This window comes from Lampetra fluviatilis, chromosome 18 (assembly GCF_964198595.1).
Source record: "Lampetra fluviatilis chromosome 18, kcLamFluv1.1, whole genome shotgun sequence".
NCBI lineage: Eukaryota > Metazoa > Chordata > Hyperoartia > Petromyzontiformes > Petromyzontidae > Lampetra > Lampetra fluviatilis.
The window spans coordinates 7,161,783-7,180,806 of NC_136292.1; the positions used below are offsets into that span (position 1 = coordinate 7,161,783).

At 57.9% G+C, this 19,024-nt stretch overlaps 1 protein-coding gene across 1 annotated transcript in view; it reads right to left on the minus strand.

Moving 5' to 3' along the window:
• Positions 1 to 1,650: 1,650 nt before the first annotated feature.
• Positions 1,651 to 19,024, minus strand: part of LOC144937164 (MAM domain-containing glycosylphosphatidylinositol anchor protein 2-like) — a 51,188-nt gene continuing 33,814 nt past the window's right edge. Inside the window, 10 exon segments of the mRNA XM_078864473.1 lie at positions 1,651 to 3,317; positions 4,031 to 4,134; positions 7,110 to 7,234; positions 9,796 to 9,951; positions 10,496 to 10,669; positions 11,322 to 11,345; positions 11,785 to 11,965; positions 12,917 to 13,065; positions 13,214 to 13,480; positions 14,962 to 15,255. Coding sequence (XP_078720599.1) covers positions 3,194 to 3,317; positions 4,031 to 4,134; positions 7,110 to 7,234; positions 9,796 to 9,951; positions 10,496 to 10,669; positions 11,322 to 11,345; positions 11,785 to 11,965; positions 12,917 to 13,065; positions 13,214 to 13,480; positions 14,962 to 15,255 — 1,598 coding nt within the window. The 3' untranslated portion in view covers positions 1,651 to 3,193.

Consider the following 19,024-nt stretch of genomic DNA (forward strand, 5'->3'; position numbering starts at 1 on the left):
TCACTCTAACCATCTGCCCACCACCCACACCCACTCTAACCATCTCCCCATCACCCACTCTAACCATCTCCCCACCACCCACACCCACTCTAACCATCTCCCCACCACACACACCCACTCTAACCATCTCCCCACCACCCACACCCACTCTAACCATCTCCCCACCACCCACACTCACTCTAACCATCTGCCCAGCACCCACACCCACTCTAACCATCTCCCCATCACCCACTCTAACCATCTCTCCACCACCCACACCCACTCTAACCATCTCCCCACCACCCACACCCACTCTAACCATCTCCCCACCACCCACACCCACTCTAACCATCTCCCCACCACCCACACCCACTCTAACCATCTCCCCACCACACACACCCACTCTAACCATCTCCCCACCACCCACACCCACTCTAACCATCTCCCCACCACCCACACCCACTCTAACCATCTCCCCACCACTCACACCCACTCTAACCATCTCCCCACCACCCACACCCACTCTAACCATCTCCCCACCACCCACACCCACTCTAACCATCTCCCCACCACCCACACCCACTCTAACCATCTCCCCACCACTCACACCCACTCTAACCATCTCCCCACCACACACACCCACTCTAACCATCTCCCCACCACCCACACCCACTCTAACCATCTCCCCACCACCCACACTCACTCTAACCATCTCCCCACCACCCACACCCACTCTAACCATCTCCCCATCACCCACTCTAACCATCTCCCCACCACCCACACCCACTCTAACCATCTCCCCACCACACACACCCACTCTAACCATCTCCCCACCACCACACCCACTCTAACAATCTCCCCACCACCCACACCCACTCTAACCATCTCCCCACCACTCACACCCACTCTAACCATCTCCCCACCACACACACCCACTCTAACCATCTCCCCACCACCCACACCCACTCTAACCATCTCCCCACCACCCACACTCACTCTAACCATCTCCCCACCACCCACACCCACTCTAACCATCTCTCCATCACCCACTCTAACCATCTCCCCACCACCCACACCCACTCTACCCATCTCCCCACCACCCACACCCACTCTACCCACCTCCACACCACCCACACCCACTCTACCCATCTCCCCACCACCCACACCCACTCTAACCATCTCCTCACCACCCACACCCACTCTAACCATCTCCCCACCACCCACACCCACTCTAACCATCTCCCCACCACCCACACCCACTCTAAACATCTCCGCACCACCCACTCTAACCATCTCCCCACCACCCACACTCACTCTAACCATCTCCCACATCTCAATGGACTGACTGTGACCAGTCGCGGTTTGGGCGGGGCTAGTATTGGGGGTGGGCGTGGTTATGTCAAAGTAGGCGGGGCTTGCAGAGGGCGGGGCCACCGGTACACCACGCCTCCCGGGTTGAGCCTCCTGATCCGACAATGAGCGCGACTGTCACGGTGGGACGAGTGCCACCCGAGTTGAATTCGTGCACGGACACCCGGCACGTGACCGGAGTTGACCCGCGAGCCAACGAGTAGACGAGCTGACAGCGTCGATCGTTTCGACAACGACGCTCGACGCGGCGTTTGACAAATGCGCGCGCCACCGACACACGCGCGCGCGAAAGACGAGGCCTCGTTGAGTTGCGCGTCTCGCCCAGTGGATATATTAACACCAACACTCATATTGCGGATATTCAAGTGCGACACGGCACACTGCACGTAAGGTATATGGTCTCGGTGGATACATGTAATGAAGCTTTGTGCTCTTACCATTCTCATCATCGAATAATAATAATAATTACCCTAACAGTCTCTCGGCTTTAATTACAGTTCGTGGTTCCCATTGTTGATGTTGGCGTCACCGGCGTTGTGGTTGCATCATAGAAGGGCGCTCACGGCCTTCTTGTCACCGGCACTCGCACTGACGGTCAACATCACCAGTCACGACCGCCGGTGGTGATCTCACCGCCGGTCTCGAGTGGTGGTGTTCTCCAGTCGTGATGCTATTCGTGGTCTCCAGTCGTGGCGATCTCACTGGCGGTCTCCAGCAGTGCGCATCTCCAGTCGTGGTGACCTCCAGTGGTGGCCACGTCCGGTCATGATGCCACTGGTGATCTCCAGTGGTGGTGATCTCCAACGGTGGCGATGATCTCGGTGACGATTGCCGGTGACGACCGCCGAGCGCCTTCCACAACTGTGCGGCAGCGGCGATGGTGATGACGACGATGATGATGATGACGATGATGAGAACTAGGTGTAAAGTGATGATGATAACCATGATTTATGGAGATGATCACGGTAGCTGAGAGATTAGTTGAGATCAATGGTCGACGTGGCGATGGTGGCCATGATCATGAACACAATGATGATGTTGACCAATGGTGATGACGGCGAAGACAGCGATGATGGTTGTTATGACGACAGTGATGGTGAATGTCGATGGACACGCTCGGTGGGTGGTGATGCAGACGACGACGTCGCCTCTTGGTCGCGTCAGCTCCATGTCTGTCTGATATGCTTTAAATATATACGATCCTCGTCACGCGTGTGAAAACCAGCGGGAGGTTACGGAGGCCACAAAATCCCCCACGAGGTGTGCGGTGTGGCCGGGCGGGGCGTTGTGGGGGGATGCTGATCGCGAGGTTAGAGGAGGCGGTGGAGAGGATGACGATGGGAATCTTCGCAGCGCCAGTTTGTCAAGCGTCTGTAGGCTGTGGGCCGTGGTTGCGGCCTCCCACCACGACCTCTCCCTTTGTGGTCCTGCTGCTGTTTTTGTGTTGAGAAGGCACAGGGGAGGTGACCAGGGTCTCGGGGCCCCCCGTGTGGCCGAGAGAGGAGGTGGAGGGGGGGTGAACACCTCCGGTGTTGTCACTGCACCAGTCCTGGACTCCTCGAGGCCAACATGTTCCCTCCCCGACCACCCCCCTCGTGTCTCCTCACCCAGGGGCCCCGGGGCCCGGAGCAGCCTCCGCTCGGCCGAACACCTCCCTCACGCCATGAGCTCGGGCGCCAGCTCCATGTCCTCTTTAACTTAACACGCAAGGGTCCATGAGTTGCTGCTGCTGCTGCAGCAGCTGTTGCTGCTGTTACAGCAGAAGGGAAATCCCATCACGATTTGAGGGGCCCCAAAGGTCTCCAGCCGACGGGGCCTCGCGAGGCCCGGCGGAGCCTCGGCCTCACCAGGACGCCGTGCCCAGCATCACCTGAGGCAGAGGAGCGAGGCCGCCAGGCCTGGGAGCAGGACCCAGGCGCGGCCCAGGCACATTCCGCAGGCTCTGCTGTTGAGATTGTTTGGCTTCGCTGTGGAGAGAGCAGCAACACAGAAAAGATATGTTCTCCACCACCACCACCACCACCACCACCACAATTCACACAATCTTGCCACTACTATCACCACAACCACCACATTTTCACAATCTTGCCATTATCAGCACCACCACAATTCACATAATCTTGCCATTATTATCACCACCACCACAACCACATTTCTCACAATCTTGTCATCTCCATCACCACTGCCACTACAATTCTCACAATCTTGGCATTGTCATCACCACCACCACCACCACCACCACAATAATCACAATATTTCCATTATCACCACCACAATTTTCACAATCTTGCCATTATCACCACCGCCACACCACGATTTTCACAATCTTAACATTATCATCACCACCACCACCACCACAATTTTCACAATATTGTCATTATACCACCACCACCACCATATTTCTCACAATCTTGCCATCACCAACACCACTGCCACCACAATTCTCTCAATCTTGCCATTATCATCACCACCACAACTACAGTTCCCACAATATTGCTATTGACACCACAACCACGTAAAAAACAGCATTTATGGTGTCTGTGGGTGAGCTCTTCCACCGGAGGCGTGAGATGAGTGGTCCGGCTAAGGTAAAACGTGAGCTGTGAGGTGAGTGAACCTGGTGAGATGTGATGGGGATGTAGGTGTAGACATGCGAGCGCTGGGGGTTGGAGACTCACACCCGGATGAGATCGATGGCTTCTCACAGTTCCCGTCCACCACCGTCACATCATCGATGGCGATGTCTCCCTCCACTCCCGACCCACGGATTCCCTCCACGATCAGCTGCGGTGTTCATCACGGGGAGTAAGGTCACGGTGTGTCACGGATATCGGGGTTATGTTAAGGTGTGTATGTGTAAGGCTGTGTGTGTGTCGGTGTCAGGGTATGTGTGTGTGTGTGTCAGAAATCCCAGGGGATTGTGGGAGGCACCGTGTGGACAAAGCGACACTCCCATCGGCTATTTCCTGGGTTGCGAGAGGTGGCAGTGGATTGAGGGGAGGCCTTCATCCAGTAGTGGATTGACCACGGTTGATAACGATGCCACTATAGACTCTATGCGACTATAGAGCACATACAAATACAAAGATCCCCCGTATAGCCTTGACAGATTTTTGAAGCAAGTGCTTCTAGCGAGCACCTATGAAGGCCGGAATTGCACACGAGGGGGTCGTGCGGCCAGAATCACGCCCGGACGCCTTTGTCTCTCCAGTCCTGAGGTTGTTTTTTTTACTTTACACACCGCACCAGGTACTCATTTGAGGCTGAGTCGACCTAGGGGAGACCCAGGACCGGTTCAAGAAATCGTCACCGGCATTAGCCCCCGAGCGGGAGTCCAACTCGGGCCGCCGGGTTCGCCACCACTTCCCGCATCGGAGCGACCACCGCAAACAGCGCCGCGATGAATCGCTCCGCAATGTTGACTCGCGACCCCCGTCTCGCGACCCCCGTCTCGCGGTGAGCGTCTCCTTCGTATTCTTTCCTCGTTTGTTGCGTCTCAGGGGCAACAGCCGTGGCCCAAACGTAGCAGCATCTCATTCGCGCGCAATTTGCGTGAACCGTCGTCCCGCGCGCCAGCGTCACGACAGCATTAATAGACGTTATACGAAGACTTTCACGACCAATATTACAACTCGTAATTGGTTATTTTAGCGCAAGATCACGCGGGTAATAATGACAATTTTCAGCGATGTTGCCTCTGCCGGGTGCGCTGAGTGTTTAGCTGCAAATTGGCAAGATACCAACACAATCTAAGCCAACAAGTGACGACTGTAATTACGAATCGTGATAATAGACGTTTACAGATGCATCGACATACACGCCTCTACTGGCCAATGTAGCCGATGCAGTACAGCACAGTCCTTACGGAAATCCACTGCTGGATGAAGGCCTCCCAGGTGTGTTAACCGTACTTCACTGCCACTCAGCAGATCACTGCTGCTGCTGTTTGGTGAAGGTGGAGCGTGGGGCACTGTGCAAGGCCCGCGGGCCACTGGGGGCCCCTAGTGGCCTTTAGTGCGCCCCCCCCCCCGACAAGACACACAGAGTGACAACACCCCCCCCCCCATCATCATCGTGCTGCTGTCAAGCCCCCCCAATGGTTTCACAAATGGCGTGGCGGCCCTCACACTGACGAGATCGTATCGGCGAAAGTGGCCTCCTCCCCTCACCTCCGAAAATGAGCGAAGAACACATTTGGGGTAAATGAAGAACCGAACAAAGGTGCGGGTTTTCCCCACTGCCCTCTGCTGCCCACCACGTAGGACTCCAGCCTGCATCAGCAGCAGCCTATGACACCTTTATAATAGTTTTTTTTAAGCGATCTAACCCAAAAAACGCGTAAATATTTACGCAATTTGACCCAAAAAAACTGTATTACGGATGATATTGGTCGCGAAAGCCTACGCGTTAACGTGACACCCTTGTTACGCGCGGTCATCGCCCACCCAAGAGCTATCCAGCCATCAACCCTGCTTAGCTTGCGAAAGCTCTGGGGAGATGGAGCCCATTGCGGCTTGTGGACGCCTGCTGACTCGCGGGTCCACCCAACCCCTCCCCTCGAACCCCCCGCCCCACCACCCAACCCCTTCGTGCCTATGGGACCCCGAGACAAATGCGGTGACCTTTTCCGACACGAATGACAGACGCAGGCGTCTGCATGAGAGCGCGAGAGAGTCGGGAGAGAGAGAGGGAGACACGGGGAGAGATATGGGCGGTGTGCTGACCACGACACCCACTACCACAGAACCACGCTACCCACGCCACCACCACAACACTACCACACCACCACGCTACCCACTGTCACACCACCACCACAACCACACCACGCTTCCCACGCCACCACCACAACACTACCACACCACCACAACACTACCACACCACCACAACACTACCACACCACCACAACACTACCACACCACCACAACACTACCACACCACCACGCTACCCACTGTCACAACACCACCACACCACGCTACCCACTACCACACCACCACAACACCACCACCCCACCACGCTACCCACTACCACACCACCACAATACCACCACCCCACCACGCTACCCACGCCACCACCACAACATTACCACCCCACCACGCTACCCACTGTCACCCCACCACCCCACCACGCTTCCCACGCAACCTCCACAACACTACCACCCCACCACGCTACCCACTGTCACCCCACCACCCCACCACGCTTCCCACGCCACCACCACAACACTACCCACTACCACACCACCACCCTACCCACCACACCGCACCTCTCCCTACACACACAGGCAAAGACCCCCCGTATAGCCTTAACAGACTCTTGGGGCAAGTGTTGTTAGCGAGCATCTATGAAGGCCGGAACGGCACACGAGGGGGTGGTATAGCCAGCACCACGCCCGACCGCCTTTGTCTCCCCAGTGGCGATGTTTACACACAGCACCGGGTACTCATTTGAGGCTGAGTCGACCTAGGGTAGGCCCAGAACCGGTTCAAACAATCAGCACTGGTGTGGGCCGTGAGCTGGAATGGAACGCGGATCACCGGGTTCACAGCGCATCGCGCTAACCTCTGCGCCACTACTCTCCACACACACACACCTGTACACAGGAACAACAACAACAACACACAACACTACTCCCCACTCCACACTCACACACCTGCACACAGGAATAACAACAACAACAACAGCTGCCATTTTCCACAAAGTGACGACGGTGACATTGCCGCAGCCCTGGTGCCAGGCTAGGTGCGCGCGTGTGTGCGGGCACCTGGAAGGGCCCTGGCGGGGTGATGGTGACGTTGGCGCGGTGCCACGTGTCGCCCTGGTTGCCCCCGCGCGTCCACACCTGCGTGTCGAGCGCTCCGGGCGAGCGCACGTAGATGTTCAGGGAGCCTGGGGACATCGCCGTTACTCACCGTCACCGTTCACCGCCACCGCTCATCGCCACTGCTCACCGTTCACCGTCACCGCTCACCACTCACCGCTCACCGTCACCGCTCACCGTTTACCGCCACCGCTCACCGCCACCGCCACCACTCGCCGTCACCGCCACCGCTCACCGCCACCGCTCACCGCCACCGCCACCACTCGCCGTCACCGCCACCGCTCACCGTTTACCGCCACCGCTCACCGCCACCGCTCACCGCCACCGCCACCACTCGCCGTCACCGCCACCGCTCACCGCCACCGCTCACCATTCACCACCACTGCTCACCGTCACCGCCACCGCTCACCGCCACCGCTCACCATTCACCGCCACTGCTCACCATTCACCGCCACCACTCACCGTCACCGCTCACCACCCACCGCTCACCGTCACCGCTCACCATGTCTATTATTCATCACCATGAGCACTCACCATCGCACAAGAGCATCGCTCGCACAACGCAACACGTTCTACCCTCAAAATGCCCTCGAGACGATAAAACCCAGCAAGGAGCCTGTTTGTTGCCAGCCACTTGGCGTTTCGGTCCTTTGCTCAGCAACTGTGATGATATTAATAATAAAACGCAACACCCACCCGTGATAGATTTTTTTATAATTAAAGCGTGACCTGGATGACGGACTTGAACCTGATCCAGCCTCCGCGCTTACGGTAATTCTCGCCGCGACGGACGAATCGGCTCTCTCGCCCCTGCGCCACCAATCCCACAAAAAGCCATCTGCCTCGATAATACCTCCTGCTCGTGCATCACCAACACCACCACCAGCAGCATCGTGAATACCACGGCCCACGCCACCACCATCACCAACCACCACGCTACCCACTACCATACCACCACGCTACCTACACCACCACCAAACTAGCCACTACCACCCTACCACCCTACCACGCTACCCACTACCATTACCACCACACTACCTACACCACCACCATGCTCCCACTACCACCCCACCACGCTACCCACTACCACACCACCACCCCACCACGCTACCCACTACCACACCACCACGCTAACCACTGTCACACCACCACACTAACCACTACCACACCACCACACTAACCACTACCACACCACCACCACGCTACCCACTACCACACCACTACCACGCTACCCACTGTCACACCACCACCCCACCACGCTTCCCACGCCACCACCACGCTACGCATCAGTACCTTGCTACCCACGACTATGATACCCACGCCACCACAGTACGCACACCACCACCACCGCCATGCTACTCACTACTACACCACCACCATGCTACTCCCCACTATCGCAGCCACCACGCCACCCACCTCCACCCTCTCTCGCTCGCTCGCAGCGTGGATTATGAAACTGTGCTGGGGCAGGTTGGTGTTTGGGGTGGCTCAGAGTTTCAAACCTCTCCCTCTTGCACCATCTCCCACATGCTCGCCGCTTTCCACTCTCACGCAGCCCGTCATGATCTCACACACTCAATCTCACACTCACCCCCGCCCCCCGTACAGCCTTCACGGACTGTTGGGGCAAGCGCTGTTGGCGAGAAGCACCTGTGAAGGCCGGCACGGCACACGAGGGGGTGGGTGGCCAGCACCACGCTGGGCCGCCTTTGTCTCCCTCGTGGTGAGGTTCGCAAATTGCACCAGGTACTCGTTTTATGGCTGAGTCGAGCCAGGGAAGGTCTGGAACCGGTTCAGATGATTATTAATCGTCACTGGTGTTGGCCGTGCAGCGCGCTCAACGCTACACTGCTGCTTCCCACCTACAAAGACAAAGTTCCCCCGTATAGCCTTAACAGACTTTTGGGGCAGGTTCCGCACACTCTCTCACACTCCCACTCTCAGATTCGATCACGCACACACCGTCTCTCACGCTCACCCTCAACGTGACCCCCTCACCCTGAAACTCCCCCCTCCCCCCTTTAATCCCACCTAAGACCTGACCCTGAACCCTCCACAGGGACCCGACGAGACCCCGTTGGACCCCAGTTGCACCCAATGGGACCTCGAGGGGACCCCTGGGCTCACATCTTTGCGCTTACCCCGACTCCCCTCTCAGTAGACCCCCAGTTAAACCCAGGTTGGACCCCCGAGGGGACCCCCGACGGGACCCCGTTGAGACATTGGACCCCGGTTATACCCCTGGTGGAACCCCAGTGGGATGCCCAGTTGGACCCCATTGGAACCCCTGGTGAGAACCCTGGTGAGAACCCCGGTGAGACCCCTGGTGGAACCCCAGTGGGATGCCCAGTTGGACCCCATTGGAACCCCTGGTGAGAACCCCGGTGAGACCCCGGTGGGACCCCCAGAGGGACCCCGGTTGGACCCCCGACGGGACCCCGTTGAGACATTGAACCCCGGTGAGACCCCTGGTGGAACCCCAGTGGGATGCCCAGTTGGACCCCATTGGAACCCCTCGTGAGAACCCTGGTGAGACCCCGGTGGGACCCCCAGAGGGACCCCGGTGGGACCCCCAGAGGGACCCCGGTGGGACCCCCGTTGGGACCCCGGTGGGACAAGAGGCTCGTACCTATGTGTTTGCCGTACATGTGGTAGTAGAAGTAGAGGCAGAAGGCGCTGAGCCCGCTGGAGGTGCGCGGCGGCGTCACGTGGTACACGGGGCTGAGCAGCCGAGCGCGGTCGCCGAGGTTACGCGGCCTGGACGTCTCGATGAACATGAAGAAGCCTGCGGGAGCCATGGCAACCGCAGCAGCAGCAGCAGCAGAATCGAGAGGAACATGAACGTCGACAGCGGCCGTGACGTCATCGGCGGCAATGTCCACGTGAGCAGCAGCATCGTCAACACCATCAGCGTCGTCACGTGAAGTCGTGTGCGGCGTGGGGGTGGGACGTCAATACCTTCAGCTGTATGAGAGTGTGTGTGTGTGACCCCACGACCCCTGTTGGGTCGTGACCCTTGTGGGGTCGTGACCCCTGTGAGTAGTGACCCCTGTGGATCATGACCCCTGTGAGTAGTGACCCCTGTGAGTAGTGACCCCTGTGAGTAGTGACCCCTGTGGGGTCGTGACCCCTGTGAGTAGTGACCCCTGTGAGTAGTGACCCCTGTTGGCTCGTGACCCCTGTGAGTAGTGACCCCTGTTGGGTCGTGACCCCTGTTGGGTCGTGACCCCTGGGCAGGTGTTTCACTCCCCGTGACCCCTATGTGTGACCCCTATGTGTGACCCCTGTGTGTGACCCCTTGTGAGTGACCCCTGCGCGGGGAGTTTCACCCCGCGACCCCCGCCGACCCGTCTTGGAGCCGGCCCGGTCGGCCAGGGGGCCCGTGTTGGGCGTGAACTTGGGACTCCGCGTCGCCGCGCTCTGCCGCGTCCAGTTGAAGTTGCCGTTCGGGTCGAGCGAGAACCCGCACAGAGATTCGTCCTCGAAGCCGCACGACGCGTCGCCTGCAGCGGGGACGCGACACGCGCAGCGGTGACGCGATGGTGACGCGGTGGTGACGCGGTGGTGACGCGACACACACAGCGGTGACGCGGTGGTGACGCGGTGGTGATGCGACACACACAGCGGTGACGCGATGGTGACGCGGTGGTGACGCGACACACACAGCGGTGACGCGATGGTGATGCGGTGGTGATGCGACACACACAGCGGTGACGCGATGGTGATGCGGTGGTGATGCGACACACACAGCGGTGACGCGATGGTGATGCGGTGGTGACGCGATACACACAGCGGTAACGCGATGGTGATGCGGTGGTGACGCGATACACACAGCGGTGACGCGGTGGTGACGCGGTGGTGATGCGACACACACAGCGGTGACGCGATGGTGACGCGGTGGTGACGCGACACACAGCGGTGACGCGGTGGTGATGCGTTGGTGACGCGACACACACAGCGGTGACGCGGTGGTGACGCGATACACACACAGCGGTGACGCAACGCAGTGCCGTGGAGTGCGTGATGCGGTGCGTGCGGTGTGTGTGTGGCGCGCTCTGGAGTGGGTGGTGGGGGCGGTGTGGTTGTACACGATGCAGTGCACGTGATGGGGGTTACGCGGTGTGGTCCGTGTGATGCGCGTGGCGTGGTACACACCTGTCTGTGGACTCAGCGTTGGAGCTGAAACAAAGAAAGAATCATCACCACGATTATCAACCACGGCCCTCACCGCTCACATCACCTTTTGCACGTGTACGCGCATGCACGTGTGGGGAGTAGTGGCGCAGTGGTTAGCGCGCCGCGCTACGAGCCCGGCGAACCGAGTTCGATTGCCGCTCGCAGCTGACATCGGTGCGACAAATATCCGAACCGGTTCTGGGCCTCCCCTGGGTCGGCTCAGCCTTAAAACGAGGATCTGGTGCGATGTGTAAATATCAGCACTGGGGAGATGAAGGTGGCCGGGCGTGGCGCTGACCACGTCTCGTGCCGTGCCGGTCTTCTTCATAGATGCTGGCTCACGGCACTTGCCCCGAACGTTTGTTAAGGCTACACGGGGGATCTTTGTCTTTACGTGTGCACGCGAGCGCGTGAGTGCGCGAGTGCGCGAATGCGTGCGTACCCTCGTAGTATCGCAGGATGCGGCTGGCGGAGTCTCCGTCTCCGAACGCGGTGACCGGGGTGAGCCGCACCTCGTAGGCGCGGGGTTTGGTGAGATCGCTGAGGGTGTGGGAAATCAGGTCCCCGCGCCTCAGCACGCTCCTCACCGTCACCTCCACCCGGTCCCACCGCCCCTGCCCCACCTGCCCGGGAAGCATGCGGGGGATGTCGCAGAAACCACTGCTGAGATCCGTTCGTGCGCGTGGGTGCATCTGAATGCGCTGTCCCCCGGTGCTGAAGCCGCTGTCTCTGCCACTGGGCCCGACTGAATTCCTTAAATCTCCACGGGTACATGTACAGCCGTTCGTCACTCCATTACGGGACGAGGGCTGCTCCACACCGTGTGGGGATATTTTACCCTACTCCACGCTGAGCGCGGGTCGGTCGAAGGCGGAAACATAAAACACGGGAGCGTAGAAGTACAGCACAACAACGCTTTTAGCTGCACCGCCCTCTGCTGCCCACTAAGTAGCTTTGCACGTGACCACAGCAGGGGGTGCTGCACGTTCCAAAGCGCATTTCTACAGAGAAATGGCCATCAAACGGAAATGTTTTATTATTATCAGAGCTGGAATTCAGCCAAACGGAATGAACACCCAAATTAATTTCAAATCGATTTTTCTGTCTCGCTCCCCCGATTGCTATCGCGGTCGCACTGCTGTCGGCGTCCCGAGACGCAGGATCCGTCCGGAGATCTCGCAGAGCGGCACGACACTCCTCGGCGTTGCCAGAGGACGAGCGGCGCGCGGAAGTGGACACTGCCGAGCTACCTCCGAGACCCCTTATCCACTCGAGGAGGCGCTGCGTGATTGCCGCAGCCGTGGTTGTTGTCGTGGTGGTTGCTGCCGTTATTGTTGTGGTGGTGGTTGCGGTGCGTCGGGTTTTAGGTGGTCGTCACGATTGTCTCGGTTGTGGCTGCTGTGGTGGTGGTGCTGGTTATTGCGGTGCGTCGTGGTGGTCATCCTGATTGTCTCGATCGTGGTGGTGGTTGTCGCGGTGCGGCGCGGTTGTTGCGGTGGTCACGCTTGTTGCGGTCGCAGTGGTGGTTGTTGCCCTGGCGGTTGCGTTGGTTGCTGCGCGCTGCGCCCCCTGACCTGGCGGTACTCGAGCTTGTAGGAGGTGACCTGGTCCACGGCGTCGGGGTTCATCTGCGTCCACTGCAGCTCGTAGGAGTAGGTGTCGCCGCGCGTCGAGCGCACGGGGCTCGCCGTGTCGAAGAAGAACTCGGGCGGGTACGCGCGGCCTGCGGCACCACACGGGAGAAGGGGGGGGGGGGCAGAGTGCGCACTCCACGCGGGAAGGCGACCGACTCGGGAGTCGAACCCGGGCACCTTCTCGGTGCGAGGCCACACACGTGCGCGCGCCGCCACCGCGCCACGCGCCGCGCGTACCGGTGAGCGTGAAGAGGCAGCTGGCGGCGCCGGCCTCGTTGAGCACCGTGAAGTTGTAGGTGCCGTACGAGGAGCGCGACAGTCGCTCGATGTCCCAGGGCTCCCCCGGCGTCTCGAGGCGCCCGGACGTGAGCACGCGGTCGCCCAGCAGCCACTCGTGCAGCAGCGGGCGCGCGGGGCTTGCGCGCAGCACGGAGCAGCGCAGCGACACCGAGCGGCCCAGCGCCTGCCGCACCTCGCTGTGCGGCGGGTCCACCTGCGGGGGGTCTGCGGTGGTGGCGTCGTGGGTAGGGGTGGGGGGGTGTTGAAGGTGATAGGGGAAGAGGGTGATTCGTTATCATTGTCTTGAGCAGCGTTTACACCATCGCTGTGGCCATTAGCGTGATGCTGTTCGCGCCCCCAAGATGGTTACGTTTTCGGGAGTTTGGAATGTTGTCGGTGGGGAGGGAGGGCCCACCGCTTTCTCTCGGCCAGCGGGAATATCTCCTCCATCAGCCAGGGTTTCTGGCAGCGCTATGGTAGCGTGGTTGGTACAGGTCCTGGTGCAAAGAACGAAGTGGGCTCTGTCCAATGTCCCCTCCTCTTCGTAGCCGTAGGCCCCGATGCAGTTGCACCGCCTGCACACTCGATAGCTATGCCACCAGTTTATGAGCAAACAACTGGCTACCGAATGCGGCAATAGCAGCGCTGCATGAGCCTCTGTTCTGAATGTCGCCCATTTCCCCTCGGCATCAGGAGCAGGTGGGGACGATGCCAACCCCAGCTGCAAGTGACGATGACATTCTCGATTGAAACTTTCATCAGCTACCCGAGACCAGGCTAGGTGGATGTCCACCAGCGCAGTAGAACAATGGTCGGGTCATCGCACGGATGACAAGCCGATGGATCGTGGACAGAGCAGTTCCACGGCAAGCCCCGGTGTCAAGGCTGCCGTTTGATCTGATCTGCCACGAGGAAGTTGCTTGGACCCGGCGTGCACCCATTGTGTGTGGATGTGCAGATGCCGGAACAGCGTGCAGGTGATGACAAGCCCATGGGCCAGGCAGAGGTCTACAGTTGAGCTCGTCACGCCCATTCCAAACACTTCCACCCACGTGTTAGGGCCATGACCGGCTTGGGCGTTAGAGTTGCCGATCAAGACGGCCCCGTCCCACGGGACCACTTTAGCCAACACACCTGAGGGTGGAGTTCAAAGAGAGCTTTGAACTCACCGGCCCTTGCCTGCACGCGCCGCTCACACCGATCCGCTCGCACGCAGAGGTCACCCGGTGAAGGGACTGTGCACGTTGAGGGTCACGTGGTGACTCACACGCACAACCCGTGCACGCCTCCGTAGGCCGTGCTGTTAGCGAGCACCTACGAAGGGCAGCGTGGCACGAGAGGCGGTGGTGTGGCCAGCACCTCCGTCCTTGCGGCGATGTTTACACAGCGCACCAGACGCTCAGTAAAGCCGGCCCCAACCTCGGCGAGGTGCTGGACCGGTGCCAATGATCGTCGCCGATGTTGGCCACGTAGCGGGAATCGAACTCGGCTCGCCGTGTTCGTGGCGCTAGACGCGCTCCCCACACTCCCCACGCTCCCCCACGGACTCGCTCGCCCCCCCTCCACCCCAACCGACCCCATGCTCCCCCACACTCCCCCACGCTCCCCCACACTCCCCCACACCCCCACGCTCCCCCACGGACTCGCTTGCCCCCCCTCCACCCCAACCGACTCCCCCGCTCCCCTCCACCAGGACCCGGACGCACAGTGCACGTTGAGCGTGATGGAGGCCTCTCGGGGCGGCACGTTAAAGCCGTTGTAGCGGTCCGTCTGGCAGCGGTAGACGCCGGCCATGTCGCGCGTCACGTTGGCGAGGCGCAGGCTGCCGTCGTAGCTCACGGAGCGCATGGAGCCGTCGGGCATCGGCGCGTCGCGGTCGGCGCGAGACCACAGCAGCACGGGCTTGGGTTTGCCGGACACGGCGCACTGCAGCTCGGCCGGGCGGCCCTCCTGCGCCGTCACCGCCGAGCGGCCCTTGGGCACGGACACTGAGGGGGGCACTGCGGTGTGGGGGGGGGGAGGAGTGGGGGGGTTAGACGAGAATGGTACAAAGGGGGGAGGGGGGTGACACGTTAAATCGAATTCTTCGCGCGTATAGTGCTTTTAGAGCCCTGCACGAGATTTCTCGTCGAGACATCCTGGGACTGAGCAAAGAGCTGCTGCTGCTGCCCCGCGAGCGAACGAGACGGACGAATCAAAGGGGGTCACTCTTGATTTGAAGCTTTCGTGACTGCAGGAATCCATTCTCTTTGGTTCTTTCGGTAAAGTCACGTCGGTAGAAAATAAAATAAATCACGACGTTTCGGGCGCAACACAAGCGTCCGTCATCAGGTGACGGACGCTTGTGTTGCGCCCGAAACGTCGTGGTTTATTTGACTTTACCGAAAGAACCAAAGAGTAAAGGGGTCACCTTTCTAAGTTTTCACGCGAAGAATTTTCACGAGCGGCGTCGCGCCGCGTGGCTGTTGTTGGGTTTGGGGTCAGATCGTGCGTCGTGTTTCCCCCTCCGCCAAGTCGAATCGAGTTGCCCGCGTGACCACGCGACTTGATCGGCGCTGCCGTGCGGCAGGAGGGGCTCTTAGCTCGGCAGCCTGCGGCTCCGGCTCCAGAGCCGCGTGCGGCTCTTCACGGGCCGTTTCATGACGTAAAGACAAAGACAAAGATCTTCTTCTTGGTGCTTTCGGTAAAGTCACGTAGAATGGAAATAATAAAATGACAAAAAGAAAACATAAACTTCGTGAGAATTATTTTATTATGTTTTCTTTTTATTATTTTATTATTTCCATTCTACGTGACTTTACCGAAAGAACCAAGAAGATGAATCCCTGCAGTCACGAAAGCTTTAAATCGAAATTTAACGACAAAGATCTCGTCGTGTAACCACACCCGGCCGCCTTCTTCTCCCGAGTGGCGATGTTGACACACCGCACTGGGTACTTATTTACGGCTGAGTCGACCTAGGGGAGGCCCAGGGACCGGTTCAGATCATCGTCACCGGTGTTGGCCGTGAGCGGGAATCGAACTCGGGTCGCCGGGTTCGTAGCGCAGCGTAGCGCTGACCGCTACACCACCGACACTGTATGTATGCACATGCATTGAGGCTCTCGACTTTTGTACCGAATTCGAAAATTTAAAAACATTTCTTGTTATTTTGGTTTCCGACCCCTGGTAGTGCTGAACATCGCCATGAAACCTCCTCCACCATCTAACCCGGTGGTTCTTCACCTGGGTTTGCGAGATGCCCTTTCTGTGGGTTGCAAGGCATGGCCAGATTTTTTTTTTGAAGGTAAATCATCGAAACACAAATCAAGCACGGGCGCGTAAGTAACAACTTACTTTGTTTAATCAAACCCTATGTATTTAATAACATTGTACATTTGTTTAACGATTGAGAAGCAAAGGGGTGCACGGCTGCAGTCAAGGGTTAAAGAACCACTGATCTAACCCAACGAGTGACTCATTCGGAGACTTTCTCGTGTTCTCGGGGCCAGTGTCGGCTGAAGCGAGTGCGGAACCTGGAGTATGTGTTGTTATAAAGGGGCCCTAAAAACACGTAAATATTAAAAACACAACGTTTTTTACTTGCACAGTAAAGTAATTGTATGTTTTCATTTGTTACACTGCCAGATAATATGACAAATTGCTAACCTTAAACACCCGGTCGTTCATGAAAAGTTTAACTCGCACAGTAAAGTACTGTAATCGTATTTTTAAATTTGTTACACAGCCAGATACTTCGACAAATCCCTAACCTCAAACACCCGGTCGTACATAAAAATTGAAGGCGGTATAGTGCTATAGTAATAGAGCAAGTGCAGAATCACTGAACCCGAATTGATAGCTTGAAAGCATTTAGCGCGGGGCCCTTGAAAGTGCGGGGCCCCGTAGCTACTACACGTGTGGTAGCTACTACACGTGTTGTAGCTACTACACGTGTAGTAGCTACCACACGTGTAGCAGCTACCACACGTGTAGTAGCTACCACACGTGTAGTAGCTACCACACGTGTAGTAGCTGCCCCACGTGTAGTAGCTACATGTGTAGCTACTTTTGCCTCGAGGATAATCCGGCACTGCTCGGGGCATCATTTTCCGTCCACCGTCGAACACGCGAATACCGCCCCCGTCTCGCGCAGCGTGGCCCTAGGCGATTGTTAAAGAGTCTCCTAGGAACACGAGAAAGGTTCCCGTCCCCCACTCCACTTCCCCCCTTCCCCTCGCCTGCCCTCCCCCATTATAAGAAAGTCCGCGGTCTCGCTCGCCGTTCCTACGCGAGTGCGGTGGTGGCGAGCCCATTTCTCTAACTCGTTCCCCAACCCCGCAGTGAGGACTGCGTGCACGGGCGTTCCTGCGGCCCCTTTCCGCCGTTTTTTTGTGATCGCTCGCGTTCTGTACAGCTGGGCTATTCGTCAGAATAAGAAGAAACGACACGGTAAAATAACACGGCAAAGATCTTGACTTAAAGCTTTCGTGACTGCATTAATTCATATTATTTGGATCTGTCGGTAAAGTCACGTAGAACAAATGTTTTTACAACAAACTACGACGTTTCGATCGCAAGACCGAAACACCAAAAGAACACGCACAATAGGTGGGTGGAGGCGGGGGGGAGGGAGGGGCAATTCCCGAATCGATTCTTTGAGTCGTTTTCTTCCAAGGATTCCTGGCGAATCTCCCGTCATTCACAGGCGTGTGCCGGAGTCAACGGTGCAACTTCACCAAATTCGAAAAAAATTACCCCGTACATGACTCGGTTGAGATGATGCACACGGCAGCAATCATCGCTCCTCTCACTGGCAGCAGAAGCAATGCCCGCTTGCAGCAGGCCATGTACCTGTTCCCACACAGTGACAGCTGCCACTGGGGGTACCCTTTGATTGTTTGAGATGACATGTGACACAAGGAAGATTCGAGTTGCTGAGGAATTTAAGTAAGCGCGCGCCATATAAATATAAACATGCATTTTAATTACTATTGTTTTTAAATGTTTTAAGTGCAAAGTAGCTGGATGTCAGTAGATCGATCTGGGTCAAAGTGATGTCCTGCTCCAATGAGCATTGAGGTAGAGCTTTGAGCCAGTGGTGGAAATTCCACATTCATACGGCAGGGATGAGCCTATCCCTTCCCCACAACCGTTGTTGACTTCCTCACAAAGTGATACTAATCTATCGACCACAGAAGGATGATGGGCTGAGTCAACAAACCAACCAACCAGGATTTGAACTAAAAAAAATTCAGCTTTTGCGAGCCGCTCGCTCTGCAGCTGGACCACGTGGGCCGGGGTAGGCCCCGTGAGGTCACGGGTCCATCAGCCAAGACCCGGGCCGAGCAACCTCGCACAGAGTCCCTAAACACAACCCCGGAGGGAACTCGCTGCGAATCCGCACCGCGTCCTCGTCCCAGGAGGTCGCGACGTTTCTCGCCACTGTCCGTGACAGAGTTCTTCACTGGCTTTCAGAGGGGGGGGGGGGGTCGCTTTCGCCGATAAGACATCATCAGTGTGCGGGCAGCCACACATTTGGAACCATAGGGATTTTCACGTGACGTGTGTGCACGAGTGCTGTCTATTTGTGTGTGTTTCTACCTTTTAATGGGACTTTGTTAGGATGGACGTTGAGATTGATAAGGGCACGGGGTGACCAAATCAGGTCTGAATCGGTCTGTAATAGGGTAGGGCACTGAGAAGGAGTTGACAGCTTTGCATGCGCACGTCAGGGGCCGCACTAAAGGCCACCAGGGGCAGCCAGGGGCCATGCCCTGAGGAACACCG